The sequence below is a fragment of the Oncorhynchus masou genome, chromosome 30 (genome assembly GCF_036934945.1).
Source record: "Oncorhynchus masou masou isolate Uvic2021 chromosome 30, UVic_Omas_1.1, whole genome shotgun sequence".
NCBI lineage: Eukaryota > Metazoa > Chordata > Actinopteri > Salmoniformes > Salmonidae > Oncorhynchus > Oncorhynchus masou.
In genome coordinates this window covers 6,531,532-6,547,833 of record NC_088241.1, presented here as the reverse complement: position 1 = coordinate 6,547,833, position 16,302 = coordinate 6,531,532, and the positions used below count along the sequence as shown (strand labels likewise).

The window sequence follows — 16,302 nt, the reverse complement described above, 5'->3', positions numbered from 1 at the left end:
TGTAAGCACATTTTTAACTCCTGAACTCATTTGGGCTTATCCATAACAAAGAGGTTGAATACTTATTGACTCAAGACATTTCAGCTTTTCATTTTTATTTTTTTATTTGTATTTTCTAAAAACAAAATTCCACATTATGGAACACAACAAAATGTGGAAAAAGTCAAGGGGGTTGAATCCTTTCTCAAGGCACTGTACAATAGATCAAAATAAAGTCATGACTTCATTGCAGCAAAGACCTGCCGAGGGATTGTGACCTCCAACTCCACCCTGACCCCACAGCAACCTGAATATCACCAAGGTGACACAGTCACGGTGACCTGTGACCTCGGCAGTGTTCTGAACACAGTGAGTAGACGACGGTCCTGTAAGTTCACAAGTAGCAGTAAAAGGGTTCAGATAGCTTTCATACTCAACCAAGAACTTAGTTTGGTGCTGTAGACGAACTGAAGAAATGTTGACAATTTGAATGTTCTCAAAGACATGACATAATAGATTGTACACTACTAGATACGTGTGTTCTCTCTTCAAAGGGTGACAAAGAGTATGAGTCGACATGCCAGAGGACAGGCGAGTGGAGTCCTGTGTACCGCTGTGAACGTGAGTGAGATGAGACCATCTCTACAATGGTATTTCACAGGATTAATATAGCCAGCGATTAACACTCTTGATAGATGTAACGCAAAATGTTCTGGTGTAGAAAAATAGCAAAAGTTAAGTATGGATATAGGTATGATGGTCATTCTTGAATTAAGGGGACATTTGGACATGGGATTTTTAGAAAAAAATTAACTTGCCGCATTTCAAGCTTTCCTTTTGTGAAGTGCAGCCAGGAACTAGTTATGTTGAACTTCGTCTCCCCTCTACATTCAAGCAGCCCTTCACAGCTGATTCTGACTGGGCCAAAGAAATTACAGAAGCGATAGGTATTTTTCAGTGGAGGCTGCTGAGTGGAGGACGACTCATAATAATGGCTGGAACGGAGCAAATGGAATTGACATCAACCACTTGGAAATCATGTGTTTGATGTATTTGATACAATTCCATTTATTCCGCTTCAGCCATTACCACTAGCCTGTCCTCTCCAATTAAGGTGCCACCAAACTCCTGTGGTATGTTTATAGCCGTGGATATGCGCCCACTCTCCGGGGTTGAGAAGAATAGTGGGTTTCATCACCTTGAGAAAGTGCTCAAGCCTCATAACAAACTTTGCCCTCTCATACCCATTTCAGCAAACAGGTCGCTCTATATAAGCAAACTAAAGCTGAAGTTGGCAATGAATTGGCCAATGCATCCTGTGTTGCACCTACTACAGATGGATGGACCACCAGGGCTACTTATGACATGTTCAAAACAACGGGGAACTGGGAAATCTTCGACTTCCAACTTCAGTGTGTTCAAGATAACTGGGAACTCGAAAAAAAAAAACAAGCTCCGACATATTGCACCTTATTTTAGCGTTGTTGTTGATGAGCAATCGCGATTTCATTTCAGAAAATACAAAGTGTTGACATTCGTAATGGTGCTCTCGTCAGGCATTATATGACGCATGGTCATATATGGAATCAGGAATACTAACACTTTGCATTTCCTTAAATAAACAATAATTTACTACGGTAACTGTTGTCATTGAATTATTCCGCCGTAGAGAAACCGAACCGCGACCTCAAAGCCGCAATACCTACCGAACCCGTTAGACTCATTCTAAATAAGATTATCTAACATTGTCAATGACTGAGATAATACGTAATTATGATAACCAGGTCTATTTAACCTGAATCGATAATTAAGTCATGTTAGCTAGCTAGCTTTTTACTCACCGTCTTTGGTCAGCCACAATGTTTTCCCCATTTGTCTGTCAAAAGTAATTCCACTGAGCAACGTCTGTCTGCTAAACTTGTTACACAGCTGCAACAATCCTCATTCACGAGCATGCCGGATCACTTTGATTAACCCACCCACTGAGTCATATCATATCTCAATAACCCAGCATCAATAACCCAGCATTAACAATCAAACCTAGCTCTTTTGAATGACAACAATCAAACTAAGTGATCCAATGCTTGCAACCCAGCAGTTGGGTCATCCAAACAACCCAGCATTTTTAGTATAGTGATTTTCAAGGAGCTAAAACACACATTACACTAGTAAAATAAACATATTTTACTTGCCTTCCTTGTTTAATTTATCTATACAATATAGGAAAATACTTTTGTTCAGTTTAGCATTAAAAAATAATAGATATCTCTGAATCACCAAAACATGTCACTACACCTCTACATCACCAGTAAGACGAGCCAATTCGTTAGCCCACAGTAGTTTCTAAAATGCATACACATATTTCGTAGTATAAGGACTTTTTTTAAATAACAAAGTCAAGGGACAGCATTTACCTCTACAATTCAAGAATGAATAAATAGCATCCATGTTGATCATCCTTAAGAACTCAGAATATGTAGGAACATTTTTACTGATCTTGCTTTGAGTAATAATACCCTGGGCCTCGTTTCCCAGTTGCGATGTAAAGTAAGCATTACGATGATCGTACCAGTTGCATCATTATTTACGAGCCAACTTTTTAAGACAGTTACACGTTCGCTAAGGGACAGGTCAAATTTTACTTGGGGGAGGGGTGGTCCAAAATATGTGTTTTTTGGGGGTGGCACAGGGGAGGGTGGTGCAATTTTCCCCTTGGTTTACATTCGCTCCTCTACTTGCAGTTTCCATATAAACAATTGCTTGATATTACCCTAATAAAGTTTAGAAACGTTTGTGGTTTGGCATGGTGTGGCTATCATTAAGCTTTAGCTACTGCAGGCCTATGATTTGAAGGCAGTGCACCCCGGGATTTCAACTGGCTCCTACAGTTGAACTCGAGGTGAGGAAGACTGTTTCAGGTCTACCAGAGTTACTCCTATAATCTAACAATATAATGCTTATCTTTACAAAATATTTGGATCGAAAATGATCGAATTACCCTTCTTCTGTACGTCTATATGTGTATAGCAGACACAGTAACCATCTGACATAAATGCATGCATGTCATGTTGTACCTATATATACATACAGTACCTAGCCTAAACATCTTGATTCTATGTGTAGCAGAGATGTTCTGTGAATAAATTGACTTGGAAGGTCAAAAAACATCTAACGATGCACTTTGGCTGCTCTACCAGTGTTCTGGATCACTTGCAGATGTGCAATGGTTTTTAAGAACAACGTTACTAATGAAAGTTCTGCGAAACAGATCAGCTACTACAGATTCATCTTACGATGGTTCTAACAATGATCTTAACGCTATGAAGGCTCTGGGAAACGAGGTCTAGGACCTTTGCATTTTCATAACGCTATTCTATCTGTTAAAACAATTTGTTTTGGAGTTTGTGTCAGAAACGTTGGTTTGCTCTATATGTCTGGTTCACTCTAGCTGTGGATTGTGGAGAACCAGACACGTCTAGTGATGAGGCCCTTCAACTGGTGGACAAGGATCCAAGCACTCTGTTTCATGATGAGGTCCGGTTCAAGTGTGAATCTAAATACTACACACTGGAGGGAGACGGTTAGTCCACACAGTCTTATTTACCTACAACTGCAGCTGTTATCTTTTTCTTTAACTTTTTATGTAAATCTCCTCCTTTCTTCCATCCCTCCTTCCCTGATCATTTCTATACAGTATCTTCAGTATACCTGCCCTATGCTTTCTGAGTCCGCTCCACGTGCCATCACTATCTACCCTACCTCTTACCTCCCTTCTGTTCCTTCAGAGAAGTACATCTGTGATGCCAGTGGTACGTGGACATCGGTCAAGGGCCAAGAAAAGTTACCAAAGTGCATCGAAGGTATGCCTCACTATCATTTATCAGGTGTACGCAGTGTTGTGGAGTAATGAACTATATGTAGTTCAACAAGTATTTTAACTACATTTTGCAGTAGCTTGGTGGTAGTTTAACTAAATTCAAATCTTGATAGTGTTTACAGTAGTTAATTACTTATTTTTACCATGTAGCTGTGTAGCTAACTACTGGAAATACACACTACTTGTTTAGTAAAAAAAAACATTTTTAGACCTGCCTAATTCTCACTAGAAACTTGGGCTTAATTACACATTCTGTTAACATGACTCCAGAGTAAGCTTTTCTTGCAATTTGTAGTTTATGACATTTCACATTTACTTAGGATCATTTTCCACTAAGTTGTTTTTATGTAGTGAATTACTTTTCAAAGTAACTTTAGTTAAGTAAACTAAAGGTAACTTTAGTGTAGCTTACCTTCTTCCAGTGAGAAGTAATTCGTAGCTTGGTAAACTATATTTTCACAGTAGCTTCCCTAACACTGGGTGGATGACAGTACAGTATAACTGCTGTTACACTATTAATGATCCAGTGTACTGTTCTGGATTGTCTATCTTCTAGTGTGTGGGAAGACAGAAACAGATATTTCCAGCTTTGGAAGAATTTTGGGGGGCAAACCGGCGAACATGGGAGAGATACCCTGGCAGCTTCTCACTAAACAGCCCCAAAGAGGAGGAGCATCCCTGATCAATGACCGGTGGGCCATCACAGCAGCTCATGTAGTGGATGGCTATGAAGAAAGCACGCTTACATTTTTCGGGGGGCTGATAGATGGGAAAAAAGCACAAGAAACTGATCCTGATGTGGTTGTCATGGTAACAGAGAATATTATCATTCACCCTGACTACATAAAGGGCATACCTGGTAATGAACGCACTAACTACGACAACGATATAGCTCTCATCAGAATGTCTTCCAGGGTGAAGTTAGGGCCCAATGTCCTCCCCATATGCCTGCCTGAGGCTGATGGAGGATTCAAAGAGTTTCAGCACGGCACTGTTTCAGGGTGGGGTGGGACAGAGAATAAAGATAATAACAAAATGTTGTCTAAAAGCAGATTCTTGCTTTACGCATCTGTGGGAAGATACCCCCAAATGAATTGTGAGGAAACACCTTTGTTGTCTATTAATAACAAGCCAATGGTTTTCACTGAGAACATGTTCTGTGCAGGGGGTGATGGGTTAGATAGCTGCAAGGGGGATAGTGGGGGTCCATTATTTCTCCCTAAGCTGGGATCAGGGAACAAGGACAACAGAGGGCCATATCATCTGAGAGGCATTGTGTCCTGGGGTTCCCTTTGTGAACTGGGAAAGGAATCTAAAAAGGGTTACTACACCAAAGTGGAGAATTACTTAGACTGGATCAAGATGACAATAGAGAGAGAAGAGCAGGGTAAAAACAGTAAAGAAGACTAAGAAGAGTAAAACATACTAGTCAACACTGAACCTCCATAATCATAATTGTATGCTAATTATTTCCAGTACTTTTACTTTTTATAAAACCAGTCTGGTTCTATAAATTACTTGTGTTCTTTTAGTTCAGTGTTAAATGTAACTTCAGTATACAGGCAATACCATCCTGTCATGTCTGAGTAAAATATCTACTCTGTGGCAAAATCACCAAACATATTGCTGTGCCTTTTATTCGTTGTTGTGAATAATGCTTCACAATGTAACCCTGATTGACAAACCCAAATAAAAATATGATTCATAAAACTCGTCTGAATGTTTGTCTTCAATCAAACTCTCAATTAAATGTTGATACCCTAGTTTCACTCCTCCTCCTCCCCCATTTCTACTGTGCCTCTACGTCTGCATTGCTCGCTCTCTGTAGTTTTAGGCTCGGTTTCTATATTTGTATTTGCAGTGGCGACCCATCACTCAGGGCTGTTTTGAGCCCTTCCTGTCTAGCTGTTTTATTGTAGCCTGTTTTCAAATCAAATCAAATTGTATTATCACATGCACCAAATAAAACAGGCGTAGACCTTACAGTGAAATACTTACTTACGAGCCCCGACCCAACAGTGCAGTTTCAAAAAATATGGATAAGAATAAGAGATACAAGTAACAAGTAATTAAAGAGCAGCAGTAAAAAAATCATAATATACTGTATACAGGGGGGTGCCGGTACAGAGTCATTGTGTGGGGGCAACGGTTAGTTGAGGTAATATGTACATGTAGGTAGAGTTAATTAAAGTGACTATGCATAGATGACATCAGAGAGTGGCAGTGGTGTGGAGAGGGGAGGGGGGGCAATGCAAATAGTCTGGGTTCATGTTCAGGAGTCTTATGGCTTGGGGGTAGAAGCTGTTTAGAAGCCTCTTGGACCTAGACTTGGCGCTCCGGTACCGCTTGCTGTGTGATAGCAGAGAGAACGACTAGGGTGGCTGGAGTTTTTGACAATTTTTAGGGCCTTCCTCTGACACCGCCTGGTATAGAGGTCCCGGATGGCAGGAAGCATGGCCCCAGTGATGTACTGGGACGTTCGCACTACCCTCTGTAGTGCCTTGCAGAGGAGGCAGAGCAGTTACCATACCAAGCGGTGATGCAACCAGTCAGGATGCTCTCGATGGTGCAGCTGTAGAACCTTATGAGGATCTGAGGACCCATGCCAAATCTTTTCAGTCTCCTGAAGGGGAATTGGTTTTGTCGTGCCCACTTCACGACTGTCATCAAATCAAATGTATTTATATAGCCCTTCGTACATCAGCTGATATCTCAAAGTGCTGGACAGAAACCAAGCCTAAAACCCCAAACAGCAAGCAATGCAGGTGTAGAAGCACGGTGGCTAGGAAAAACTCCCTAGAAAGGCCAAAACCTAGGAAGAAACCTAGAGAGGAACCAGGCTATGTGTGGTGGCCAGTCCTCTTCTGGCTGTGCCGGGTGGAGATCATAACAGAACATGGCCAAGATGTTTAAATGTTCATAAATGACCAGCATGGTCCAATAATAACAAGGCAGAACAGTTGAAACTGGAGCAGCAGCACGGCCAGGTGGACTGGGGACAGCGAGGAGTCATCATGTCAGGTAGTCCTGAGGCATGGTCCGAGGGCTCAGGTCCTCCGAGAGAGAGAAAGAGAGAATTAGAGAGAGCACACTTAAATTCACACAGGACACCTAATAGGACAGGAGAAGTACTCCAGATATAACAAACTGACCCTAGTGTTATGGTTTTCTTCCGTCGAAGGAGAGGAGGACCAAAATGCAGCGTGGTTATTTGTAAACATCTTTAATAAAGATGAAAAATACAAACAGTATACAAAAACAATAAATGTGAAAACCCTAAACAGCCCTATCTGGTGCAAACAAACACAGAGACAGGAACAATCACCCACAAGAGACCTAAAGAATATGCCTGCCTAAATATGGTTCCCAATCAGAGACAACGATAACCACCTGCCTCTGATTGAGGACCACTCCAGGCAACCATAGACTTACCTAGAATACTTAACTAAACACTATCCTGTTAACTACAAAACCCCTAGATAAAACAAACCACATGAATCACCCATGTCACACCCTGGCCTAACCAAAATAATAAAGAGAACACACAATACTAAGACCAGGGCGTGACAGCACCCCCCCCCCAAAGGTGCGGACTCCCAGCCGCACACCTAAACCCATTAGGGAGGGTCTGCGCGGGCGTCTGTCCACGGTGGCGGCTCTGGCGCGGGACGTGGACCCCACTCCAACATAGACTTAGTCCGCTTTCTTAGCGTCCTTAGAGTGGCGACCCTCGCCGCCGACCTTGCCCTAAGAACCCTAACAGAGGGCCCCACTGGACTGAGGGGCAGCTCCGGACTGAGGGTCAGCTCAGGACTGAGATAGCTCAGGACTGAGGGGTAGCTCAGGACTGAGAGGAAGCTCAGGACTGAGCGGAAGCTCAGGACTGAGAGGAAGCTCAGGCAGGTTGACGGCTCTGACAGATCCTGGCTGAATAGCGGTTCTGGCAGATCCTGGCTGACTGGCGGCTCTTGCAGATCCTGGCTGACTGGCGGATCCTGGCTGAATGGCGGATCCTGGCTGAATGGCGGCTCTGGCGGATCCTGGCTGACTGGCGGCTCTGGCGGATCCCAGCTGACGGGAGACTCTGGTGGCTCATGACAGACGGGAGACTCTGGCGGCTCATGACAGACGGGAGACTCTGGCGGCTCATGACAGACGGGAGACTCTGGCGGCTCATGACAGACGGGCTCCGACAGCGCTGGACAGAGGAGCTCTGGCGCCTCTGGACTGAGGGGCTCTGGCGCCTCTGGACTGAGGGGCGGAAACTCTGGCAGAGCCAGACAGGCAGGAGACTCCGGCTGCGCTGGACAGAGGAGCTCTTGCGCCTCTGGAATGAGGGGTGGAAACTCTGGCAGCGCCAGACGGGCAGGACGCACTATAGGCCTGATGCGTGGTGTCGGCACTGGTGGTACTGGATAGACTGGACCGTGCAAGTGCACTGGAGCTCTTGAGCACCGAGCCTGCCAAACCTTACCTGGCTGAATGCTCCCGGTCGCCCTGCCAGTGCGGCGAGGTGGAATAGCCTGCACTGGGCTATGTAGGCCAACCGGGGACACCATGCGCAAGGCTGGTGCCATGTGAGCCGGCCAAGGAGACGCACTGGAGACCAGATGCGTAGAGCCGGCTTCATGACACTTGGCTCGATGCCCACTCTAGCCCGGCCGATACGAGGAACTGGTATGTACCGCACCGGGCTATACACCCGCACTGGAGACACCGTGCGCTCCACAGCATAACACGGTGCCTGCCCAGTCTCTCTAGCCCCCCGGTAAGCACAGGAAGTTGGAGCAGGTCTCCTACCTGGCTTCGCCATACTCCCTGTGTGCCACCCCCCAAGAATTTTTGGGGGCTGACTCTCGGGCTTCCATCCGCGTCGCCGTGCTGCCTCCTCATACCAACGCCTCTCTGCCTTCGCCGCCTCCAGCTCTTCATTGGGACGGCGATATTCTGTGCCCAGGGTCCTTTACCGTCCAATATTTCCTCCCATGTCCAGAAATCTGTATTTCGCTGCTCCTGCTGCCATTGCGTGTCACCACGCCGCTTGATCCTGTTGTAGTGGGTGATTCTGTTACGGTTTTCTTTCGTCTAAGGAGAGGAGGACCAAAATGCAGCGTGGTTATTTGTAAACATCTTTAATAAAGATGAAAAATACAAACAGTATACAAAAACAATAAACGTGAAAACCCGAAACAGCCCTATCTGGTGCAAATAAACACAGAGACAGGAACAATCACCCACAGAGACCTAAAGAATATGGCTGCCTAAATATGGTTCCCAATCAGAGACAACAATAACCACCTGCCTCTGATTGAGGACCACTCCAGGCAACCATAGACTTACCTAGAATACTTAACTAAACACTATCCCATTAACTACAAAACCCCTAGACAAAACAAACCACATACATCACCCATGTCACACCCTGGCCTAACCAAAATAATAAAGAGAACACAGAATACTAAGACCAGGGCGTGACACCTAGCCCCCTGACACATAAACTACTGCAGCATAAATACTGGAGGCTGAGACAGGAGGGGTCAGGAGACACTGTGGCCCCACCCGAGGACACCCCCAGACAGGGCCAAACAGGAAGGATTTAACCCCACCCACTTTGCCAAAGCACAGCCCCCACACCACTCGAGGGATGATGTCATGATGTGCTTGGACCATGTTAGTTTGTTGGTAACGTGGACACCAAGGAACTTGAAGCCCTCAACATGCTCCACTGCAGCCCCATCAATGAGAATGGGGGTGTTCTCTGTCCTCTTTTTCCTGTAGTCCACAATCATCTCCATTGTCTTGATCACATTGAGGGAGAGGTTGTTGTCCTGGCACCACACGGCCAGGTCTCTGACCTCCTCCCTATAGGCTGTCTCGTTGTTGTCGGTGATCAGGCCTACCACTGTTGTGTCATCTGCAAATTTTATGATGGTGTTGGAGTCGTGCCTGGCCATGCAGTCCTGAGTGAACAGGGAGTTCAGGAGGGGGCTGAGCACGCACCCCTGAGGGGCCCCCTGTGTTGAGGATCAGCATGGCGGATGTGTTGTTACCTACCCTTACCACCTGGGGGCGGCCCGTCAGGATGTCCAGGATCCAGTTGCAGAGGGGGGTGTTTAGTCCCAGGGTCCTTAGCTTATTGATGAGCTTTGAGGGCACTTTGGTGTTGAACGCTCTGCTGCAGTCAATGAATAGCATTCTCACATAGGTGTTCCTTTTGTCCAGGTGGGAAAGGGCAGTATGGAGTGCAATAGAGACTGCATCATGTGTGGATCTGTTGGGGCGGTATGCAAATTGGAGTGGGTCTCGGGTTTCTGGGATGATGGTGTTGATGTGAGCCATGACCAGCATTTCAAAGCACTTCATGGCTACAGACGTGAGTGCTACAGGTTGGTAGTCATTTAGGCAGGTTAGCTTAGTGTTCTTGGGAACAGGCACGGTGGTGGTCTGCTTTTAACATGTTGGCATTACAGACTCAGACAGGGAGAGGTTGAAAATGTCAGTGGAGACACTTTCTAGTTGGCCAGCGCATGCTCATATTACACGTCCTGGTAATCCGTTTGGCCCTGCGGCCTTGTGAATGTTGACCTGTCTAAAGGTCTTACTCACATCGGTTGCATAGAGCGTGATCACACAGTCTTCCGGTATAGCTGGTGCTTTCATGCATGTTTCAGTGTTATTTGCCTCAAAGCGAGCATAGAAGTAGTTTAGCTCTTCTGGTAGGCTCGTGTCACAGGGCAGCTCTCGTCTGTTCTTGCCTTTATAGTCTGTAATGGTTTGCAGGCCCTGCCACATCCAACAAGCGTCAGGGCCAGTGTAGTACGACTCGATCTACACCCTGTATTGACGCTTTGCCTGTTTGATGGTTTGTCTGAGGGCATAGCGGGATTACTTATAAGCTTCCGGGTTATATTCCCGCTCCTTGAAAGTGGCAGCTCTAGCCTTTATCTCAGTGCGGATGCTTCCTATAACCCATGGCTTCTGGTTGGGGTATGTACGTACGGTCATTGTGGGGACGACATCATCGATGCACTTATTGATGAAGCTAATGACAGATGTGGTGTACTCCTCAATGCCATTGGAGGAATCCCGGAACATATTCCAGTCTGTGCTAGCAAAGCAGTCCTGTAGCTTAGCATCTGCATCATCTGACAACTTTTTTATTGACCTAGTCAATGGTGCTTCTTGTTTAAATTTTAGCTTGTAAGCAGGAATCAGGAGGATGGGAAAATGGTCAGATTTGCCAAATGGTGAGGGAGAGCTTTGTATGCATCTCTGTGTGTGGAATATAGGTGGTCTTGAGTTATTTTCCCTCGGGTTGCACATTTAACATGCTGATAGAAACTTGGTAAAACCAATTTAAGTTTCTCTGCATTAAAGTCCCCGGCTACTAGGAGTGCCGCCTCTGGGTGAGCGTTTTCTTGTTTTCTTACGGCAGAAGAAACTTACACAAAGAAAGAGTTTACTTCAGGGAGGAGTATCCCCTAGCCAGACAGAGTTGGCTATAAATTATCGTTCAGTTTGGTCTCCTAAACAAACCTCTTATTTCGTCCTTGGTACAAAATGGTACCAAGACATTACCCCCACCTTATGATATATATCAAATTGTCATTTAGATACAACCAATTCTAAATACAACCAATCCTGGACAAGCTCACGGAGAGGTTAAGATAGAGGCAACAGGTTAAGATAGAGGCAACAGAGAGGGAGCATAGAATGATTCCAGACACTGCCATCTCCCCGATGGGAAACGTAGGGAGTGACTGGCACACAGACACAGTGGAGCAAAAGATATGTTTTCACATGATGACACCTTGACCTCTCCCCTCTCTGCGGCCCAAGCAACTTAGTCCTGACAGAGAACAGATAACTGCCAATGGCCACCACTATAGTACAACAGAATACATTCTTATGAGAAATAACTCATAAGCATATCATGAAAATAAAACATCCTATCTATGTTACCCAACTAATTCTGATTATTCCCCAACAGTAATCGCAGTCCTGATGTCTAGAAGTTATTTTCGATCATAAGAGATGGTAACAGCAACATTATGTACAAAAAGAGTAAAAAACATGTTACAAACAACACAGATAAACTAACAAAAAAACACAATTGGTTGGGGTGCGTAAAACGTCTACCTTTGCTCTGGCGCCATCTATTTTATTGTTTTGGTATTAAGACGTGAAACATATCAGTTTCTAAACAATGTAAAAATAAGAGTAATTGCGTTAATAAAGCTGCATACAAACATGGTCTCTTTTTTGCTTTCTTGAGTAAGGCAGCTCCAAAATGCAGGTGTTTCAGCCTGGCTCAGCCACAGCTTTCTGTGGTGGTGGGGCAGACAGCAGAAAATATGAGGGGTCGGTAATGTTCTCTAGTTCGCCCCTGTGATTGACTCAGTGTTGTGTCGCTCATGAGGAACTACGTAACCGAAAAATCTACGTGGAGGGCTTGAAATTTCAAGCCCCTTGGGTGCTGCCATAGAATTACTGTACATTAGAAGTGCACAGCCAAGAAGGCTCAAGGTCATTGGCCAAAGATAAAATGGCATCAAATCAAGTCATATCTACCATAGCTTTGATTGGACTGATGATGTCAACATCATACTTTCAAAATCATAGGGAGCAAGCTAGACAAGCAGTCATCATCATGAATCATGTCGACTAATTACTGGCAAATCCTTTTCAATCCTTGTCATATGAAGATAAATTACAGATAAAATGTATCATCGGCCATTGGACATAAACATTACACAATAAGTTGAAAATTGCAATTTCAACAATGAGTGGTTTGGAAAGAATCAGTCAATCAATCAAATGTATTTATAAAGCCCTTTTTACATCAGCCGATATCACAAGTGCTATACAGAAACCCAGCCTAAAACACCAAACAGCAAGCAATGCAGATGTAGAAGCACAGTGGCTAGGAAAAACTCCCTGGAAAGGCAGGAACCTGGGACGAAATCTAGAGAGGAACCAGGCTCTGAGGGGTGGCCAGTCCTCTTCTGGCTGTGCCGGGTTGAGATTATAACAGAACATGGCCAAGATGTTCATAGATGACCAGCAGGGTCAAATAATAATAATCACAGTGTTTGTAGATTGAGCAACAGGTTGAAACTGGAGCAGCAGCACGACAAGGTGGACTGGGGACAGCAAGGAGTCATCAGGCCAGGTAGTCCTGTGGCGTGGTCCCAGGGCTCAGGTTCTCCAGGAGGGGAGAGGGAGCGAGAGAGAATTATAGAGAGCATTACATACTTAAAGAGCATTACATACTTAAATTCACACAGGACACTGGATAAGACAGGAGAAATAGTCCAGACATAACAGACTCACCCTAGCCCCCTGACATAAACTATTGCAGCATAATTACTGGAGGCTGAGACAGGAGGGGTCGGGAGACACTATGGCCCTGTCTAACGATACCCCCGGACAAGGCCAACCAGGCAGGGTATAACCCCACACACTTTGTCAAAGCACGGCCCCCACACCACTAGAGGGATATCTTCAACCACCAACTAACTACCATGAGACAAGGCTGAGTATAGCCCACGAAGATCTCCCCCACGGCATGAACCCGAGGGGGGTGCCAACCCGGACAAGAAGATCACATCAGTGACTCAACCCACTCAAGTGACGCACCCCTCCTAGGGACAGGATGGAAGAGCACCAGTAAGTCAGTGACTCAGCCCCCATAATAGGGTTAGAGGCAGAGAATCCCGGTGGAGAGACGGGAACCGGCCAGGCAGAGACAGCAAGGGCAACTCGTTGCTCCAGTGCCTTTCCGTTCACCTTCACACCTCTGGGCCAGACTACACTCAATCATATGACCTACTGAAGAGATCTGTTTTCAATAAAGACTTAAAGGTTGAGACTGAGTCTGCATCTCTCACATGAATAGGCAGACCATTCCATAAAAATGGAGCTCAATAGGAGAAAGACCTGACCCCAGCTGTTTGCTTAGAAATTCTAGGGACAATAAGGAGGCCTAAGTCTTGTGACTGTAGCATATGTGTAGGTATGTATTTTTTATTTCTTTTATTTTTTATTTCACCATTATTTAACCAGGGAGGCAAGTTGAGAACAAGTTCTCATTTACAATTGTGACCTGGCCAAGATAAATCAAAGCAGTTCGACACACACAACGACACAGAGTTACATACAGAGTTACATACAGTCAATAATACAGTATAAACAAGTCTATATACGATGTGAGCAAATGAGGTGAGATAAGGGAGGTAAAGGCAAAAAAAGGCCATGGTTGCAAAGTAAATACAATATAGCAAGTAAAACACTGGAATGGTAAATTTGCAATGGAAGAATGTGCAAAGTAGAAATAAAAATAATGGGGTGCAAAGGAGCAAAATAAAAAAATTAATTAAATACAGTAGGGAAAGAGGTAGTTGTTTGGGCTAAAATATAGGTGGGCTATGTACAGGTGCAGTAATCTGTGAGCTGCTCTGACAGTTGGTGCTTAAAACTAGTGAGGGAGATAAGTGTTTCCAGTTTCAGTGCTTTTTGTAATTTGTTCCAGTCATTGGCAGCAGAGAACTGGAAGGAGAGGCGGCCAAAGAAATAATTGGTTTTGGGGGTGACTAGAGAGATATACCTGCTGGAGCGTGTGCTACAGGTGGGAGATGCTATGGTGACCAGCGAGCTGAGATAAGGGGGGACTTTACCTAGCAGGGTCTTGTAGATGACATGGAGCCAGTGGGTTTGGCGACGAGTATGAAGCGAGGGCCAGCCAACGAGAGCGTACAGGTCGCAATGGTGGGTAGTATATGGGGCTTTGGTGACAAAACGGATTGCACTGTGATAGACTGCATCCAATTTGTTGAGTAGGGTATTGGAGGCTATTTTGTAAATGACATCGCCAAAGTCGAGGATTGGTAGGATGGTCAGTTTTACAAGGGTATGTTTGGCAGCATGAGTGAAGGATACTTTGTTGCGAAATAGGAAGCCAATTCTAGATTTAACTTTGGATTGGAGATATTTGATATGGGTCTGGAAGGAGAGTTTACAGTCTAACCAGACACCTAAGTATTTGTAGTTGTCCATGTATTCTAAATCAGAGCCGTCCAGAGTAGTGATGTTGGACAGGCGGGTAGGTGCGGGTAGCGATCGGTTGAAGAGCATGCATTTAGTTTTACTTGTATTTAAGAGCAATTGGAGGCCACGGAAGGAGAGTTGTATGGCATTGAAGCATGCCTGGAGGGTTATTAACACAGTGTCCAAAGAAGGGCCAGAAGTATACAGAATGGTGTCATCTGCGTAGAGGTGGATCAGAGACTCACCAGCAGCAAGAGCGACCTCATTGATGTATACAGAGAAGAGAGTCGGTCCAAGAATTGAACCCTGTGGCACCCCCATAGAGACTGCCAGAGGTCCGGACAGCAGACCCTCCGATTTGACACACTGAACTCTATCAGAGAAGTAGTTGGTGAACCAGGCGAGGCAATCATTTGAGAAACCAAGGCTGTCGAGTCTGCCGATGAGGATGTGGTGATTGACAGAGTCGAAAGCCTTGGCCAGATCAATGAACACGGCTGCACAGTAATGTTTCTTATCAATGGCGGTTAAGATATCGTTTAGGACCTTGAGTGTGGCTGAGGTGCACCCATGACCAGCTCTGAAACCAGATTGCATAGCAGAGAAGGTATGGTGAGATTCGAAATGGCCGGTAATCTGTTTGTTGACTTGGCTTTCGGAGACCTTAGAAAGGCATGGTAGGATAGATATAGATCTGTAGCAGTTTGGGTCAAGAGTGCCCCCCCCCCCCTTTGAAGAGGGGGATGACCGCAGCTGCTTTCCAATCTTTGGGGATCTCAGACGATACGAAAGAGAGGTTAAACAGGCTAGTAATAGGGGTGGCAACAATTTCGGCAGATAATTTTAGAAAGATAGGGTCCAGATTGTCTAGCCCGGCTGATTTGTAGGGGTCCAGATTTTCCAGCTCTTTCAGAACATCAGCTGAACGGATTTGGGAGAAGGAGAAATGGGGAAGGCTTGGGCGAGTTGCTGTGGGGGGTGCAGTGCTGTTGACCTGGGTAGGAGTAGCCAGGTGGAAAGCATGGCCAGCCGTAGAAAAATGCTTATTGAAATTCTCAATTATGGTGGATTTATCAGTGGTGACAGTGTTTCCTATCTTCAGTGAAGTGGGCAGCTGGGAGGAGGTGTTCTTATTCTCCATTTACTTTACAGTGTCCCAGAACCTTTTGAGTTAGTGTTGCAGGAAGCAAATTTCTGCTTGAAAAAGCTAGCCTTGCCTTTTCTAACTGCCTGTGTATAATGGTTTCAAGCTTCCCTGAACAGCTGCATATCACAGGGCTGTTCGATGCTAATGCAGAACGCCATAGGATGTTTTTGGGTTGGTTAAGGGCAGTCAGGTCTGGGGAGAAACAAGGGCTATATCTGTTCCTGGTTCTAAATTTCTTGAATGGGGCATGTTT

At 45.1% G+C, this 16,302-nt stretch overlaps 1 protein-coding gene across 1 annotated transcript in view; it reads left to right on the top strand.

The window, feature by feature from the left end:
* Positions 1 to 16,302, top strand: part of LOC135523017 (uncharacterized) — a 34,948-nt gene that overhangs the window by 4,879 nt on the left and 13,767 nt on the right. The window contains exons 7-13 of the mRNA XM_064949745.1: positions 233 to 348; positions 534 to 600; positions 3,428 to 3,559; positions 3,765 to 3,839; positions 4,413 to 5,263; positions 7,478 to 7,657; positions 11,234 to 11,262. Coding sequence (XP_064805817.1) covers positions 233 to 348; positions 534 to 600; positions 3,428 to 3,559; positions 3,765 to 3,839; positions 4,413 to 5,263; positions 7,478 to 7,657; positions 11,234 to 11,262 — 1,450 coding nt within the window. The remainder of the gene's footprint in view (positions 1 to 232; positions 349 to 533; positions 601 to 3,427; positions 3,560 to 3,764; positions 3,840 to 4,412; positions 5,264 to 7,477; positions 7,658 to 11,233; positions 11,263 to 16,302) is intronic.